The sequence below is a fragment of the Moschus berezovskii genome, chromosome 4 (genome assembly GCF_049115385.1).
Source record: "Moschus berezovskii isolate FMDL1 chromosome 4, NW_MosBer_1.0, whole genome shotgun sequence".
NCBI lineage: Eukaryota > Metazoa > Chordata > Mammalia > Artiodactyla > Moschidae > Moschus > Moschus berezovskii.
In genome coordinates, this window is record NC_142463.1 from 121,578,226 (window position 1) to 121,597,704 (window position 19,479).

The 19,479-nt window shown below is 46.9% G+C and overlaps 1 protein-coding gene across 2 annotated transcripts in view; it reads right to left on the bottom strand.

Annotated features, from left to right (window-relative positions):
* Positions 1 to 19,014, bottom strand: part of RXRG (retinoid X receptor gamma) — a 54,097-nt gene extending 35,083 nt beyond the window's left edge. The window contains exons 1-2 of one of the 2 annotated variants that reach the window (XM_055402903.2): positions 18,578 to 19,014; positions 1,648 to 1,895 (exon numbers count right to left, since the gene is read on the bottom strand). In XM_055402903.2, coding sequence (XP_055258878.1) covers positions 1,648 to 1,895; positions 18,578 to 18,626 — 297 coding nt within the window. In that variant the 5' untranslated portion in view covers positions 18,627 to 19,014. The remainder of the gene's footprint in view (positions 1 to 1,647; positions 1,896 to 18,577) is intronic. The other variant, XM_055402904.2, reaches the window with a different exon arrangement.
* Between the last annotated feature and the right edge of the window lie 465 nt (positions 19,015 to 19,479).

Here is a 19,479-nt window from a genome sequence, read left to right on the forward strand (position 1 = left end):
GTATAGAGCTTTTAGTTCACTGATTCCTAAAATATCGATGTTCACTCTTTCCATCTCCAGTTTGACCGCTTCCAATTTATCCTGATTCATGTACCTAACATTCTAGGTTCCTATGCAATATTGTTCTTTACGGCATTGGACTCTACTTCCATCACCAGTCACATCCACAACTGGGTGTTGTATTTGTTTTGGCTCCATCTCTTCATTTTTTCTGGAGTTATTTTTCCACTGATCTTCAGTAGCGTATTGGGCACCTATCAACCTGGGGAGTTCATCTTTCAGTGTCCTATCTTTTTGCTTCTCATACTGTTCATGGGGTTCTCAAGGCAAGAATACTGAAGTGGTTTGCCATTCCCTTCTCCAGTGGACCATGTTTGGTCAGAACTCTCCACCGTGACCCATCCATCTTGAGTGACCCTACACAGCATGGCTCATGGTTTATTGAATTAGACAAGGCTGTGTTCCATGTGATCAGTTTGATTAGTTTTCTGTGATTGTGGTTTTCATTCCCACAGACTATACAATCCATGGAGTTCTACAGACCAGAATACTGGAGAGGGTAGCTGTTCCCTTCTCCAGGGGATCTTCCCAACCCAGGGATCAAATTCAGGTCTCCTCCTTTGCAGGCAGATTCTTTACCAGCTGATCCACAGGGGAGCCCAAAAAGAAAATGAAGCGGCTCAGTCATGCCTGACTCTCTGTGACCCCGTGGACTGTAGCCTGCCAGCCTCCTCCATCCATAGGATTTTCCAGGCAAGAATACTGGAGTGGATTGCCATTTCCTTCTCCAGGGTGTCTTCCCAACCCAGGGACTGAATCCAGGTCTCTTGCATTGCAGCCAGTCTCTTTACCTGAGCCACCAGGGGATCTAGAACTTTCCTAGACAACACATAAACTTGTAAGAAAATAATTGTTTGTTTTTGTAAGCCATGGCAATTTGGGGATTGTCTGTTATGCAGCATCACTGAAGCAATAGCTGAGCACTACAAGAAGTGAAGGTTGATGATCTCAGTGTGACGTTACTAGAAGGAAATAAACAGCATCTGGACAACCTGTAGTTTTTTTCGAGCAGCAAAGCAATGTCTACCATGCATATACATCCTTGCCTTTATTGCAGCAAAAGGCACTAGGAACTAAGGTGCGGGTTTTTCCCCGAGTTTCCACAACCTTTGCCTCTGTCTCAGAGATAACATGTGTGTAACACAGTCTGCCTTGCTTTAGATTTGTCCATGTGCAACACTTGCTTCTCAGTGGTGAACTCCTGGAGAGCAAAGACCACACCCTGATGATTTCAGTATCACCTACAGGATATAGAAAAGGACTGCGTGCTTCACTGACTTGAACAATACCTAGCATTGAGTTGAGAAGGATCAAGGGGGTCCATCCCATGGAAGACAAACAGGCCTAAGAGATGCTGAAATTACAGCCAGGACTGAACCATCAAGACTCCTGGACCCTGAGGCATTGTCAGTTCTCTGCCGCTGCCTGAGGACACACCCAGTGAAGGCCTTGCAGGAGGGACGCCTACACAGACAACCCAATTCCTTCACCAGCTGCATTAAGCACCTGTTGAGTGCTGGCTCAGCAGCAGCATGAAGCTGTTAAAGATGTCTGGAAAGACGCTGAAGAAGATGGACGAACACCTACCTGAGAGCTAGGCGGGGCGACCAGGTTGATTCCTGGAGGGGCTGCCAGTGCTCCGGAGGGCGGGCCCATGGCAGAGGTGATGACTCGATATGGAGAGCCCAGGGCATTGAGGGGGGTCCCCACTGCACTCAGAGTTCGTGGGGCACTCACTGGGGTGTCGGTGTAGCTGGGGTGGCTGTCCATGGGCTTCCCTGTGGACAAGGCTGCCGATGGACTCATGGACGTGGAGCCAGTATGGCCGGGAGAGCCTGTAAGAAGAAAAATATCAAAGGTGATGGGAGGCCAGGGGAGCACAGGGATGGTGTGTGAGGACAGAGCCCCCTCCTTTTGTCTCCTGAATCACTCCCCTTCTTCCAGCCATACCTGCACACCTGTGAACTCGCACAGCTGGTAGAACAAAGACCAGCAAAGACCGGGAAGGGGAAAGGACTAGCTATAGGACAGGTTCTCTGGTACGCCACACGGAATTCACCTTGAATTGTATATGAACAACCATCAGGGCCATGGGGACATAACCCACAAGTCCCCAGGCTGGGGGGACTGTGACCTGAGCCAGTCAGACAGGGAAGGTGAGTCCATACCAAACTCCCAGGTGGGGGATGGAGTGAGCAGGTGTCTGGGCTGCTCCCAGAATTCCCTGCTCAAACTCATTTTGCTCTGAGAACAAGGGTAGGGCTGAGCCTCTATAGTCAGGAGAAATTCATTCATTCATATGTAATGAACATCTATTATGGTGCAGGTACCACATCAGATGGTAGCGATTCAGAATTGAAGGGAACACTGTGCCTGCTGTAGGGAACACATTCCATTATGATCCCGTGGAAGGCAGAGGCTGTTATCGTGCCTTTCACTGTCTGTAGCTTTTGCAGTTTTAGTCCCATAAGGTTCTTATCCAATCTCTAGAGCGTAGGGTTAATCAGCGCTTAGGGAAGAAGACTCAGGATGGCTGGGCATGGCTCAACGGCCACAGAGGCCCAGGAAGGCAAGTGCAACCAGGCCTGCCCAGACTGTCTCTCCTGTGAGGATAGGAAGCTGTGGCCACAAGTGTCTGTGAAATGGGCTCTGGACAGATGACATCTGGTACGTTTTTCCTAGAAAAGTTGAGCCCAAGTTCCCGCCTAGATGCAACTCAAAATAAAAGAAAAGAAGCATACCCAACTTCCACCTCAGGAGCCCAGCATGGAGCACTCCCTCCAGAAAAGAGGAGCTGTGAACTTTAGGGTCCACAGCAGCAGGGCAGAGACTCGGAGAACAGCAGAGCAGCCCCCCAGGACTCACAGTGCCAGCTCCCTGTGTGGCTGGCATGCAAGAACAGATTCAGAATGAGCAGGTGCTAGGCTTCACCACGGCATCCATGCTGTCTTCACGGATGGAACATGAGAGGGTTACGGGGAGAGGTGGTCAGTAAGCATGGCCTGCCGGAGAAGTCATCCAATTCTCCACTTTCTGCTGGAGTCAGACACACTTCTACTGGAGCCAAACCCCAGGGCAGTCTTAAGCCTTTCAGAGACTCTTGTACTTACATAGTACCAGGACTAGGATGCAGAGAGGGGGTGCTCTCTTCACATTCTGCAGGGGAACGTGGAGCACTGGAGGCATAACTGTGCAGCAGTTCTTAAACATAAATACCTCACTAGAAAAATGTCAACCTGGAGTTGCCCTTGGAGCTTCTCCTAACTTTATTGCTGTTTCGTTTCCTAGCTGTGTCCAACTCTTGAGACCCCATGGACTGTAGCCCACCAGGCTCCCCTGTCCGTGGGATTTCCCAGGCAAGAATACTGGAGTGGGTTGCCATTTCCTCTTCCAGGGGATCTTCCCAACCCAGGGATCAAACCCGTATGTCCTGCATTGGAAGGCGGGTTCTTTACCTGCTGAGCCATCAGGGAGGCCCACTCTCCTAGCTTAGTTAAGGTCTACTTGTAGAGAAAACAGTCACTCCTGTCTGAGGAGGCCAGAACCTTCCAGGAGTTTCCGTCTATCAGGAACACTTGTCTCATAAACAGATGGATCCCAATTGCCGTGTTCTAAGCACCACAGCTGAGGTGAACCACACGCTGTGGGTCCACAGAGAAGTGGCAACAGGGTTCAGAGGGATAGGTGAGACACTTCCTGTTTGTCCTAAATAGCATCAGGCAATTTCCATACATTAACTCATTCTACCAATCTCCATACTTTAACTCATTCTATCTTGACAATAGGGCTGTGACGATCATCTCAGCCTTTTATAGGTGAATGGCAACTTAGGCTTAGCCTCAGCCCCATGCTGCTCCAAGTTCTGGGATGACTGGCCCCCACCTCTTTTGTCTAGAAGTTTTTATTTCTTCTTCAAGTTCTAACTCAAGTATCACCTCCTCCAGGAAGTCTTCCCTGGTTTTCTTAACCTGGTTTGATGCCCTTTTCTGTTTTGCTAGTTACAGCTTGTTTGTTTCCTTGTATTTTCCATTAAACTGAGAGGGAGAACCGTGTCTATTTTTGTATCCTTACCACTAGCATGTTACCTAGCACTAGCCAGGCAGCAAGTGGCAGATCCTAGATTCAGACTGTCAATCTGAAGCCCATGCTGTCTCCTGTGTGCTCTGTCAAGGACAGCAGAGATGATCTGGAGAGCCACCACATCACAAAGTACAAGATGACTCAATTATGAAGTGATCTCAAGCTGAAAGTTCATCTGAAGGAGAGAGAAGAGGGCAACTTCCAAGAGCTCAAGCCAGAAAAACCAAAAGTCTTCCCAGACAGTCACTGATCAGAAAGAAGAATTTTAGACTCTTCAGCAGCCCTGGAAGGCTGTGACATTTAAAGAAGCCAAAGTGCACCCTGAGCCTGCCACTAAGATAACATGTGACAGGTGAGTTAGGAGCCAGTCCAACCTGATGGGCGAGGAGCCGTGAACATGGCTGGGATGACAGCTGTCCTTCCCCAACTTCCCCTTCCCTGCGTGGGCTTTCCAAAACTGACCCAAGGACCCTGCATATTCTACTTGAAATGAACCTCAGGGACTGTGCCTTTCATTTCTATGTCCCCAGGGTGGTGTCCAGTGCTTCACACCAGCCCAGAGCTATGGGACAGACAGGAACAAGATTTTCCTTCACACAGTCATCAATCCGAGAGTTACCAAGGTGTGTAGCCTGTAACACTGGTGACACGGAACATCTGAGGTGGTGTTTTAAGTGATATGTAGGCAGACGTTTAAAATACATTAATAGTTTTATATTCATTTTTACCGTCTCCTTCTGTTTATAGCAAGTGACTCTGCTTCCATCTTTTATATAAAATTATCTTCCCAAAAATCATTATTTAAGTTTTCCAAGAAAAGTAAACTGACCTCAGAAAATTTCTGTGTAGAAGAACATGCTATATGTTGAATATCATGAAAACAGTATGCAAAGGAATGATGTTTAAGAAACATGAACTGTAATTTGCTATTGATAAGGAGGGAGAAATGGAGAATATCACAAAATTTCCACTTCTGTTTTGTTTTGTGTTCATGAATTAAATTTACTCTTTTTAAATTTTATTTTATATTGAAGTAAAATCCAATGGATGGAGGAGCCTGGTGGGCTGCAGTCCATGGGATCGCTAGGAGTCGGACACCGCTGAGCGACTTCACTTTCACTTTTCACTTTCACACATTGGAGAAGGAAATGGCAACCCACTCCAGTGTTCTTGCCTGGAGAATCCCAGGGACGGGGGAGCCTGGTGGGCTTCCGTCTATGGGGTCACACAGAGTTGGACACGACTGAAGTGACTTAGCAGCAGTAGCAGCAGCATAGTTGATTTATAATGTTGTGCTTGTTTCAGATGTACAGCAAAGTGATTCAGCTATATATAGCCACTGATTTAATGTTTTTGCAGCTATTATTACATGTCGTTATTTGTAACATCTAATACATATAGACAGATACAGAATTTAGCTTTTATTCCACATATAAAAATAAAGCATTGACTAGCTTGATCATTTACTTTAAAAGAAAAAAAGAAACATGAGCTGTACAAAAAATATGAAAATATGGACTTGGGGAAACTCACAAATTGTTTCCAGAATAAAATGAGAAGATGTGAGAGAGATCTGAAATTTAAACTATATTTTTTGTTATAATTAATAATAATACAAATTAAGACAATCAGAATATTCCTTGATTACTCAGTGATGGCAATGGCACATTGAGACAGAATTCAAAAGCCAGTTAAAGTCTGGTTTACCATGGCCTTTAAAATGTCTGCTGAGTCAATGCCGAGAAGAGATGGGATATGTTATAACCATATTTTTATAAGAAAAATTCAAAAAGACAAACACATTTTCACAAATGCATTTTTATTCTTTGCCTCTCACAATGAATGACCACTGTTGCTTAGAAATAAATAGCTTTGCTTTTAGAAAAGGTGGAAAATAATGATGAAAGTGTTGTTCAATGGAAAATTAATCCATTCTCCCAAATAGACACTAAAACATTCCTATCTAGGACATTTTTAATCAGTTTCTTCAGCACTCACTTCTTTTTCTTTTTGCATAGCCATGTGGGAACGACAGCTAGTACAAGTTTTCCAGAAGTTTGGTTTTTAGTCCAAATCCAAAGTCAAGGTTTTCTCTACTGCTTCTATCTGGCTCCTGTGCAGAGGCCCCAGCCCCCACAGCCTATCAGCTTTGTTCGCTCCCTGACCACATGCCCCCTAGATTCTCAACAGCCCCTCACACTCTGCCCACTCTCAGATGCCGGGGAAATGCACAAAATCTCTAGTCTGCAGACTCCGTTCTCTTTGCACAGCAGTAATTTTTATAGAAATTAATTCACCTGATGGGAGAGGGATAGCTGACTTTCTCTGGACCTTCTCTCCTCTCCTGGCAACATACCAAAGAAATGCCATTCATCTTTCCAGGGCTCAATCTCCCCAGTAAGAAGGCAGCACCGAGTGGCTTCTAAGATCCCTTCCAATGTTGTTCCATGAACACTGAGGTGAGTAGGACATAGCTCACTGGCATCTACAAGAAGGAGGTGGCAGGTGGTGGTGGTCTGGAATGGTCAAGTATAGACCACTTGCCAAGGGGCCCCTGTCATCATCAGCTGGACCATGTTAACCCTTCAGGCTGTTTGGGATCCCAGATTGCAGTCTGAGATGCTGACAGTGTCACCAGGAACCAAAGAGGTTATGGAATCTGCAAAGTGTTCGATTTTTGAAGTCCATGTGTGCATTGTATGGGCATCCGGGGAGAAATCTATGTGGAATACAAGACTCTGAAGCTGCCCAAATGTCCTAGGTTGGATGGAGGTTGCATCACTTTCCAGTCATGTAAACCTGGACCAGGAACTTGACCTCTCTGATCTAGTTTCCTCAGCCATAAGTGGAGGAATACATACCTAGCTCAGAGGTGCTAAAACCATTGAGACCACTAGCCCAGGGGCAGCAGTTACAATTACTTACCGCACTATAAACGTGGTGAGAGAGACCTATGTCTGTCTTGAATATGAATCTATTTACATAAGATTATGTAAATAGAGTTTAACCCAAGCCACACCAGTAGTAAATGTTCTATTAAGAATAGCTACCATTAGGCACTAGTCCAAACATGCCAGTTGTTTATAATATTAACCACTCCTCTGAGCCCAGAGTGCCCCTTCATCATCCCAGCAACCTCAACCCTTCCCCTTGAACCCTCCAGATCTCCCCATTATCCATCACAACATGGAGATTTCCTCCATGCCAACTTCCATTCTGAATACCTGGTGCCCTACTGGCTATCACATAGTTTAAATTTCACCACAATTATCATTGTGGTGTCTAGCACTGTGCCTGGAACACAGTAGATGCTCAAAGACTACTTGTTGACTGATCAGTGAATGAGCTTCCCTGGTGGCTCAGACAGTAAAGAATCTGCCTACAATGTGGCAGATGTAGATTCGATCCCTGGGTTGGGAAGATCCCCTGGAGGAGGGAATGGCAACCCACTCCAATATTCTTGCCTGGAGAATTCCATGGACAGAGGAGCCTACCGAGCTATAGTCCATGGGGTCAAAGAGTCGGACACTACTGAGAGAATAAACACTTTCAATGAGTGGAATAGTTCTTTGTTAACTGATACAACTATATAGGGAGTTCATCAGTAGAAATCATTTGCACGAGAAATCTATGTTCCTTTTGTTTACCAAAACGGAAATCTCTGAAATCTCTAGATAACAAACTGCATGTGTGTGTTGAGGGGGCACTTATTGAGAAAGAAAAGCCCAGGTACTTAGAACCACAGAATTCAACCAAGGCAAGGAAGTTGCTTAGCAACCTCATCCTCAGCCAGTAAACATAAAATGTCAAGCATGAGTCTTTCTGATTGGCCAGACAAGGGAACAAATGGTTTGGCGTTTCCACCCCTTAACTGCTGTGCCTGGGTAGAGAGTTCACTGTCCCATCCTCAGGATGGAATGGAAACTTAGGATTAATCATCAATAATGGTAACACCCAGCCATAAGGAAGGGGACAGAGGTTAAAAAAAAAAAAAAACTTGCTATTTCTAAGAGTCAGGACTCTCCATTAGAAACCAAAGGAATGTCACGGGACCCTATCCCAATCTACTTTCTGTCACGGTGGACACAGTCTCACAACCAACTTGCCTCCTTTTTGCTAATGGAGGGATGTGCTAACAGTCAGAATATTCAGAAACCTGGCTTGTTCTTCCTCGTCAAAGGGAAACTTGTTCACACATCTTTTCCCTACTTGGCTCCTAATATACAGACAGGCTGCAAGAGAGGTAAGGAGGCCTGCAATATGAAGACACTCAGCTGACACTTAAATGTCATCTCCTCTGCTAAGTAAAAACAACAGATAATATTTATTAAGCAATTGCCATGAGCCAGACATAGATCTAAACACTTTACATATACTGACTTAATTCACCCCTACAAACCCCTTTAAGGTTACCGACTTTCATCCTTATTGTACAAATGAAAAACTAGGAGACAGAGAAATTAAATAACTTGCCCAAGAGAACATGGCTAGTACATTATACAAGTAGCATTTGATTCTAGGAGAAAGGCAGCAGACCTGGACTTTAATCCCAGCCGCACCATATGCTATACTGGCTGTGTGGCTCCTTACAACAGTTACTCAGGATTACTCCTTCCTCTAGTTTCCTTTGGGCCCAATTTTTGTCCCCAACTCTGCCCTTCCTCACCCAACTGTGGCCTCTCTCAGGATTCTGACTTGGTATTCTCTGTTTTAGATTTTTTTTGGAGTATAGTTGATTTACAATGCTTAGTTCCAGGTGTATAGCGAAGTGATTCAACTACACATATATTCACTCTTTTTAGACTCTTTTCCCATGCAGGCCACTACAGAGTACTGAGTAGGGGACGCTCTGCCATGCAGCAGGTCCTCATTAGTCTCCTATTCCATGTATAGTAGTGTGTACATGGCCTGGCACTTTCTGACTAAGATACTTCCCTTCTGATTCCAGCCTCTCATATCAAACTCAAAGTCTGGTTTCCTTCACCAGGTAGGAAACCCAGCCCTCAGTTCAACTCAGCTTTTTTCTCTCTCTTTCTTCCACAGAAGGGGCACTCAGATGCCCGGGACTGGCTGATATGCATTTCTTATATTTAAACTGCTGTGGCATTTTTAAAAGCACTTTCACATACTCGTCTGAGCTGTACCACCACTCTGAGACTGGACGGGAAAGTATTTTACAGGCACTGAACTCCACTTTTTAACAGATGTGGACATCATATTATTAGCTGAATTCTTACTGAGCGAGAAGCACAAATAGAAACTGCATTTTTTAATGGGAAGCCTTCTCTGCTGCCAACGTCCTTTCTGGCTTTCTCAATGAAGAAACATGATGGAGGTGGCAAGCCTGTGGGAGAAGAGACGCTCCCTTGGCCCCGGTGGCTCAGCCTCCTTGGCCTCTCAGCAGGAATATGAGGACACGGGATGCAGCAGCTGACGAGCTGCGTGCAGCTCCAACCAGCCCGCCAGCCTGAGCCCACACAGCCTGACTCCTGTAGGCCCCACAGGAGGGCTGGCAGGCTGTTCGGGTGGGGGCGGCGGCTTGCTTCTTCCAGTGCTTGGATGAGGGGGTGGGGGAGATTGGTGGCCCCTCCTCCCTCTCTGCCTCCACTCTCCCCTCCATCTCTCCTTCTCCCTCCATCCCCACCCCTTTCCCTAAAACCTGCAATGATGGAGGTAGTGAAAAGCAGCAAAGATTGATAATCAGCCTCATTATTACCAGCATTATACATAATTATAGCAAAACCTCACTCATTTGGATCAATTGAGAGAAAAATCAGTCTAAATTCGTGACAAGTTGGCAGATTACTTTTAAATTACAATTTTATTACTTCTAAGTAACACACGTGAAGAGTTTGTGTTTCAAGTACCACAAGCTAATGGTTATTAAGTGGGGATTTTATAAAATCTGCTTTAAAAGATTCTTTTGTAATTAACATCCTGTTAATATGCTAATGAAATTTCTACTATGCTTTCTTTTTAAATTGCTTAGAAACCAATGTAACTTAAAGAGGCTAAGACTTCCACAGTCTTACTTGCTTAACAAATATTTTTTTGTTGTTATTTTTCATGAATGTGCAAATACAGACTAGTTCCTGCCATGATCAATTTAATGACCATTTCAAATTAATAATATCCCAAATTAGTAAGGTCATGTTGTTTTGGGGGTAGAAATCAGACTTTCAGGACTTGAGGAACTACTTCATTTTCTAGAGAAGTTGCATGAGTTGGTCTTGCAGTCAGGACAAAAACCCTGGGTCTTCTGCTCCTATGTCCAAGCTTATTCCATCCAGTACATACTGCCTTACATTTGTAAAACTTTTATAATTGTCTGCTGTGTACTCCTATACCAGTTACTGGTTCTGTCAGTCAAAAAATGCTTGTTGAGGGCTCCTAACTGTGTACCAGGCTCCCTGCTGCTGTTGTTCAGTCACTTAGTCGTATCTGACTCTTTGCAACCCCATGGACTGCAGCACACCAGGCTTCCCTGTCCTTCACCATGTCCCAGAGTTTGCTCAAACTCATGTCCATTGAGTCAACGATGCCATCCAACCATCTCATCCTCCCTGCTAGATGCTACAGATACAGCAGGCCCTTGGAGGCCACTGTCTACTCCATCCAAGCTTCAAACTGAGTCAGAGTACTTGGAAGGAAAGAAGTTATCCTCATTAGACAGATTAGAAAACTGAGGTTTAGAATGATAAAGGGACCCTTTCAAGTAGTTGTTGTGAATTATTAAAGACCTAGCATCTGAGTTTAGTCTGGCACAATTTCTGTCAGCCTCTCTGCACGTAATTAATGGCATTTTGCTTGCATACCACCCTTCCCACCCAGGACCAAATTTGAACCTTGCTGGTACAGATGGATATTGTGCCATCCCCAACATATTGGAGGCACGAGGGGTTACTGGAGAGTAGGGGCTCCACCAAACAGGACCAGCTGTCTGTCCCTTTAAACCAAATCCATGCACTGGTATGCCATGTACCAGCCCATGAAGACAAAGGCCAGGAAGTGCTCCAGGCATTGACTTACAGTGCCCGCCCCCCAACCCTTTGTTCCTGAAATCCTTGAACACCAATTCTGCCCACACCCAGATCTTGAATCCATGACTTCAATCTCTTTGTCTGTCTCTGTAGGCTTCTTGTTCACATTCTGAGGTGATCTTCCTTACCCAGGGATCAAACCCTGGTCTCCTGCACTGCAGGCAGATTCTTTCCTGTCTGAGCCAAGAGGACCGAACAAATCATCAGCGCGGTGTGTCATTAGTGCCTGCTTAGTCGCTCAGTCATGTCCAACTTTTTGTGACCCTTTGGACTATATCCTGCAAGGCTCCTCTGTCCACGGGATTTTTCAGGCAGGAACATTAGAGTAGGTTGCGATTTTCTCCTCCAGGGTATCTTCCTGACCCAGGGATCAAACCCGCATCTCCTGCGTCTCCTGAATTGCAGGCAGATTCCTTAACTACTTGGCCACTGTAAAGCCCATGCTCTCCCTAGCCTCTCATTGGACTGTCTTCTAAAGATTGTGGTTATTTTACAATATTGTGAACCACAGAGCAGAAATAGAGACATAGACATAGAAAACAAATGTATGACTATCAAGGGGAAATGGGTAGGGTGGGAAGAATTGGGAGATTGGGATTTACTTATATAAACTATTGACACTGTGTATAAAACAGAAAACCAATGAGAACACACTGCCTAGCACAGGGAACCCGACTCAATGCACTGTGGGGACCTAAATGGGAAGGAAAGCCAAAAAGAAGGGATGTATATTTACGGATAGCTGCTTCCCTTTGTTGTACAGCAGAAACTAACACAGCATTATGAAGCAACTATACTCCGACAAAAATTAATTTAAAAATACAGAGAACCATATCCTTAATACAATGTTACCACTGGGTAATGGACATGGTATTATTTGTTCTCAGGTCCTAAATACCTAAATTCCTTGGACCATTCTCTTAACCTCAGCCCCAAAAAACATCTCCAGGAATAAATCATCTCCAACTGTCCTACAGACTTCAGAGCTTGTAACTGGTTTATATGCTCCTTCAGGACAGAGGAGGGAGAAGGCAATGGCAACCCACTCCAGTACTCTTGGCTGGAAAATCCCATGGGTGGAGGAACCTGGTAGGCTGTAGTCCATGGGGTCGTGAAGAGTCGGATACGACTGAGCGACTTCACTTTCACTTTTCACTTTCATGCATTGGAGAAGGAAATGGCAACCCACTCCAGTGTTCTTGCCTGGAGAATCCCAGGGATGGTGGAGCCTGGTGGGCTGCCGTCTATGGGGTCGCACAGAGTCGGACACGACTGAAGTGACTTAGCAGCAGCAGCAGCAGGACAGAGGATGGGTCTTAATTCTTGGTGTCCTACAAAACCCTTGCACAAACCAGATGCTAAGCCAAAGTGTGCTGCCTGAAAGATTGACAGGCCCTCCTGGAGCAGTCTGGAATATTCTTTCCCTCCTGGTGATCTCTAACTTTTGCTCTGTTCCCTATGTCACTGGGACTGAGAAAACACAGGTATCATGAGCCCCAAGCTTTCCAAGAGATTGCCTCCCCATGACATTAGGGACCAACCAAAGGAGAGACAAAAGAGATGCTGAGTCACAGGAATGCAACCCAGGCAACTAGCCTGGAGGGAACCGCTCAACATATTTATTAAGAACTTTCTTTACAGTTCCTCTGACTTCTCATAAATGTATTTTGAGTGAACGATCACAAGCGTTTCCATTTTTTAAGCTCAGGTGCTGAATTCTAAACTCCCATAGAAATTCGAGCTTGGTCTTGAGCCTGCAAGCTCTTGCCCTCTCCCTCGCTCCTTTCTCGGCTACAGCACCTGATCAAAGGAGCCAGCAGGCCCAGGCTGTGCACTTTGAATATGACTCCCTAACACCGGCCTGGGGCTAGGGTACCCTAAAGATTATAGGGGTGGGAGGTCCCAGGTCACTGCCCTCTTTCTGCCAGATCTCATAAGTGTCTGTCCTGGAATGATTTGTTAAAATATAATTTTCTGTAACTGGCCCAGAATTGATGCCTTATTTACTCCACTTTGTCAGCCTCTCATAGTGCATAGTCTGACACTTTAAGCACAGGCATGCCTCCTCTAACAAAAACCTACGTACAAAATTTAAGCTGAACGTACTACCATAGTCTCCAAGTTTTCTGAAGTAGGAAAGAGAAACAAACTTTTATTGTGTGTTTACAATTTTCCAGCCTTTGTTTTATGGACTCCCTACACTGTGGAATGTTAACCCTTGACCCTGTATAGTTGGCAGCTTGTTATTTTACCAAGACACAAGGGGAGGGCTCTCTGTGGCTTAGCCTCCCCCCACATTTCTCTCTGCCACCCCAGGTGGCCCCCCAAGGGTGCTCAGGAAAACCCAGCTTGTAGAGCGCCCAGGCAAGCCCCACCTGCTTTTCCTGGCGTCCTCGTCTGTAACTGATGGGTCAGTTCAGATGAGTGACAAGTCTTTTTCTGGCTTTAAAGATTCAGCTTTTGCAGGGAAGCTGGGGTGGGAGTAGGGCGTAGAGCAGGGGTGAAGAGCTGTTCGAGCTAGTGTTGTTATTCACTGCTAACTGGGAGACAATCAAAATAGTACCAAAACTCCTCTGGAATGATCCACTAGGGGTGGGCCAACATACTCAACACAGCACGTCCCCATGCACTGCTGCTGCTAAGTCACTTCAGTCGTGTCCGACTCTGTGAGACCCCACAGACGGCAGCCCACCAGGCTCCCCCGTCCCTGGGATTCTCCAGGCAAGAACGCTGGAGTGGGTTGCCATTGCCTTCTCCGCCCCATGCATTTGCTTATACATTTGACCACAGACACTTCCCCATCACAACAGAAGAGCTGAGCAGTTGTGACAGAGGCCGTAACCAGCCACTGAAGCAAGACCTGGGTCAGTCTCAAGAGAGCCACCCAAACCCGGGCCTTCTAGAACGTTCGCTTCTTAGATTCCCTGGGCCTCTGTGTTTTCTACTTTCAAATAAGAGAAAAAAATAGCAGCTTCCTCCAGGAGCCCCCGGCACCCCAGCCACCCAACTCTGGTGGCTAAGTTCTCTGCAGACACAGAAGCTACATAATGAGGGGAAGGAAGAGGTGGGGAATTTTGATTACTCTTTGCATAATTTCTTCCCCCAGTTGCTATTCAGCTCTCTATCTCTTAGTAAGATTGTAAATGTTTCAGAAAATAGTTTATACTAAATATACTCCTTCCTAAATCTCATAAACATTTATTCCTTCCTACATAAACCCTAACCACTTACCTCCATGGTAAGTCCCTATTAGCCACCCACACATTTGTGGAGGGGAAAAATATGTTCTGGCAGACACATAAACACACACACACCCTCCTCCCACATCCTCATTTTGCCCTCCACACACAGACACACACATACGCACACACACCCCTCTAACTCAACCCCTCCTCTCTGGCCATGATTACGTAAGAAGGGCACTGTTCTACCCAAGTGGTCAGACTCAGTAGGGTAGGGCTCTTACAAATCAGTAGGCCCCCAGGGAAAAAGTGAAAGTGTTAGTTGCTCAGCTGAGTCCGACTCTTTGCAACCCCACGGACTGTAGCCCACCAGGCTCCTCTATCCATGGGATTCTCCAGGCAAAAATACCGTAGTGGATAACCATGCCCTTCTCCAGGGGCTCTTCCTGACCCAGGGGAGATCTCCTGCATTGCAGCCAGATTCTTTACCACCTGAGCCACCAGGGAAGACCCAGGCCCCCAAAATATGCCAGCAACTAATTCTCCAAAGGCCACCATAGGACTCGAGTGAGTGCTAAGTTACCACGTACATTTTTCCTCAAGGCCAGGCTCCTGTGTCTACAGCTGCTAGGCAGTGGTGTGACTGGCTTGGGGTTCCTCATCCCTTCAAGGGATGTCCTTCTGCCTTAGCTTCCTGTGGCAACTCTGTGGCCCACAGAAGTTGAGAGAGGCAGCTCAGCACCTCTTGGACTCAGGACCAGACTGCCTGGGTGCAAAGCCTTGGCTGCGCCATTTTCCAGCTCTGGGACCTTAAAATGCGTTATTGCAGCTTACAATGCCTCAGTTTTCTTGTCTATAAAGGAGTGTCATAATGATGGTAGTAATACCCCTCAAGGAGTTGTCGTGAGGATTAAATAAGATGATAATGGTGACGTGCTTATAATGGTAGTGGGCACTTAGTAAGTGCTACTGTGTGCTTGTTAAATGAAATGAGACAAGTCCCCTCTCCCCTGATCTCCTTCTCACCCTGAGGATTACTGCACAATTGGAAGGGGGATTACAGGATTTGTTCTGCCATCTTCTTAGAGGCTGCAACTGTCTCATCCAGGCAAACAAATCTCTTACTGGGCAGCTGGCAGAAAGAAAGAAGAGAAAGGTTCTTACTTCATCACATGGGATGGACCAGAGCTGGGCAAGGGGGCACCTTGTTGGGGCCACTGCAACCCACCCTGTGGCCAGTTTGCCCAGTGTCTTGTTCACTGATGGGAAGATGGTCTGATGCCTGGTAAGCACAGCCCAGACGTAAATCCCAGGTGTTATTTCCCAAGGGTGACATTGCTTCCCTAGAGATTCTCAGAAATCATGGGAGCCCTCTGTGGTTCCACTTGCTAATATATAAAACGGCAGAAGTTATACACTAAATCATTTAATATGTGTGGTGCAGCTTGCCTCATTGGGGCAAAAGGAGTGAGAGACTGCAGGCTACGTCTGCTTCAGACTTCAGGTCTCCCCAGCACCTGCAGGTGGGTCCTTCTCCTTCCCACCCCCCCCACCTCTGCAAATTCTCAGGCAGAGCTTCCTACAGATGGGGCCCTTGCCTTTGCTCAATGTTTCTGCCTCTTAGCTGGCAAATACAAACACGATGGAAAGCATCTGTACAACTAAACCAGATAACTGTTCTCCTCCCTCAGGAATGGGGAGGAAAAGGAGCATTAGGGCAGGCGTTTCAACAGCCTAGATTATCCTTCCCCCCACCCCAATGGTTATAGCAGCCTACTCTTGCCTGGCCCAGCCATTGTGTTTCCTTTTATCTGAAACCTAATTACACTAAATACCAGAGCTGCCACAATTATGAAAATTTAAACCAGCAACGTATGTGGGTCTTTATGAATTTAATTTTATTTCCTCAGATTCCCAATTCATTATTCTACAGTAATTTTTTATTTTTAAATTAATTTGCATGTTAGTACTTGAGCAGAATAGAGGGGACAAAAATATTAACTTTTATTAAATGCCAAATATATAGACAACACTCTACATCTGCTTTTTCAAGCATTTGCATGTTTAATGCTCCCAACCATGGTCTGAGATGGAATTTTAAACTACATTTTAGAGATGAGGCTCAGAGAGGTTCAATATCTTGCCTAAGGTCACATAGCTAGTAAGTAAAAACCTAGGAACCAAACTCAGTTCTCTCTATATATAGAGAAAGAGATGGATGGATGGCTATCCTTCATGCTCTTTTCACTGCATCAGATAGAAGGAACGCTATTAGAAGTTTGACTCAGGGCTTTTCTAGAAGGGCTCTCCTCCTCAGCTCCATATAACCTTAGACTGGTACTGCGTTCCTTGAGGCCTCAGTTTACACACCTATATTAGGAGAGGACTAAGGTGCTCTTTGAGGTCTCAGGATATTACAATCCCAAGATTCCAAACAGCAGCTCCCAGTGAATTTTGGACTAGACCTTCTTTCTCCAGACTGTCTCTTCCTACACCTGTCCACCTTCAATCCTTTTATTCACCCCAATCATCTCAGAGGGTCTCCTTGACAGTTAAGAAGCCATAACCTCACAGACCTCGAGGGTCCCAAGAATCTCACGGGTAGGCATGTTCTTCAGACGAGTGAACTCAGAAGGAAAAGGAAAAAGTGCTTCTCAGCTGAGAATGGGACCAAGATGGGAGTCAGGAAGGCTTTTCACAGCACCCAACTGTATCATGAAGATCAGATGTCCACTTCACAGCTTTGGCCACCACACTCGCTGGGTCACGTCACAATACTGGCCCCAGTAACTTCAACATTATCTCCCCCAGAACGTGTGGCCAGGGTCCCTCACCCATCGGATGCAAGCAGCAACCTTCTTCTGCAACCAATAGTGCACACACCATGCTGTATTACAATGTGTCTGGGCAGTAACAAGCTTGCCCAGTACACATAGTACAGACTATCTCACGAACGTCTGTATTATCAGCACCCAACTTCATGCTTGGTCCATAAAAACTGCCTAATGTATCCTGAATAAATAAGCAAACCCCCTGGCTTAATGTTTCCAGGACAGGGACCCCATCCTCTTCCAGTGTCCCACCACACCTTATGGAGGGGCATGCCCAGTGGAATAGACAAGCTTTGCTCCCAAGCCTTCAGATGAATTGCCTATCTGTCCTCACAGGAGATGGGGAGGGCAGGGACTTTTGAGTTCTCAAGAGCTAACAAGAATTTCTGCTTTGTCGTGCCTGCCAGCATCTGCTCTCCCCTTTGGCTCCTAGGAACCTGAACCTTCTGCCACCAGCTGACAAGTCAGAGGCAGTTGGTCAGCTGTTGGGCCCATTTACCCAAAGCTGGACTAATGTGCTGCTTCTGTCACTGAGTCAAAGGAGCCTTGGGACCAAAGTGCCTAAGTGTGAGGGCGGCCGCTGCGAAGTGCCACCTGGCTGCCCTGCCTGGCTTGGCAACCTGGAGCTCCAGCTGCCTGTCCTCTGCTATGAGAGCCCAGACCCCCGCCACCACGCCCAGATCTCGACCCTCAGAGTGGAGGTGGTGGCAGTGACCCTGGAAGTGGAATTGGGGACAGCAGCAGGGGAGGGGACAAGAGGCTATTAGCAAATCAAAAGGGGGAGAAAACAGAGGAAGGAAAACACGGTAGCAAATTCAAGCACTATGTTTTCTTTTTAAAAAAATTCAATTCTAGGGAAATCTGCTTTTAAATAAAACAATCAGTCTGTTGTTATGAAGTATCCCAGGTACCCTTAATATTGGGAAAACCTTTTCCGTCGTGTTTTGTTTTTCCTCACGGCAAGCTGGGTACCAGGTCACCCCCGTAATTTCCTCTTACCTCTTCCGTTCTTCACAGCCCCACAAACGCACTGAGTTAGAACAATGCTCTCAGCCTACCTTTGTCTCAGACATACTCCCAGGCACGCTGGTGCAGGCTCTCCTTAGCATATATATCCCCGAGCGCTCCCATCTGCTCACTCACTCCAGTGTGCAAACAGACCCTCACCTGCGGGCCGCTCTCTCCCACTCTCCCGCCCTCTCCCCATCCGAGCCCCCGACTCCTGCCCGCGCGCTCACACTCACGCACACGGAAACACACTACAGACGCTGACAAACACGTATGCCCTCCTTCCCAGTTCAGTCCTAATCCAGTTACCGGATCTCCCCATCCCCGCTCGGGCTCTCCAGACGGCCCCCGCGTTGAAGCCGCGTGAAGTGCTCACCTCCGAAGCCTGCGGGAAACTTCATGAAGTGAGAATAATTTCCGTACATGTTGGCTCTTCAGCTCATCGTCTCCCGGGCGCGTCTGCTCAGTGGCTCGGCCTCTCCCTGCTCCCAGGCGCAGCCGGGCTCCCTTCAACTTGGGCTAACAAGAGTGGTCATCGCTTCCTAGCAGCCCGGGCAGCTCGGGCTGGGCCAGCCCTCTGGGATTAGTCAGGAATCTGCCTCTCGATCTGAGCGTCCACATCGCGCGTCGAGCCGGCGGCGGCGGCGGCAGCTGGTGCCTGTCAGTAATCACGCATAATGCCGCCGCCGCCGCCGCCGCACCGCCACCGCCGCCGCGGGAGGCAGAGCCTGTTGCTAGTTTGATTAAGTCGGGGCAGGGCTGCTGCGTGCGACTCTCACAGCTCCCCGCTGGTCCCCCGAGGTCCCCACCGGTGGCACGATCTATTATCTAGGAAGCCTATCGATGTGTGACTGACCCAGAGTAGGTCAGGACAGAGGAGGGGGACGTGGGGGAGGGACTCTTTAGATGTCTTTTCTTTGACTTGCGCACACACACCCCCCCCAAAAAAAAATCAATGGGGCTTTATTAAAATGGGTTTCTTCCCTATGGCTTCTAGCTATCCCAAGCACTTGGTGTTTGATCTGGGAAAGGAGGTGGGGATGGGGCGAAGACAGAACAGACCCCTTCATAAACTCAAGCTTGGCCAAGAGTGAGAGATCCTCCCCAACTTTGGAAAAACTAATCCAGAGTGGCCCTTAGACTTGGGGCAAGCACCCCCTGCTCTGGTGGCCAGAAGCACTGGTCTGTGCTCAGATGGTAGAAGCTTGAGAAGGGCAGTTAGGAGCCAGAGCTCACTCTCACAGAACACAGTACAGGTAGGCAGACAGACAGGTGGTC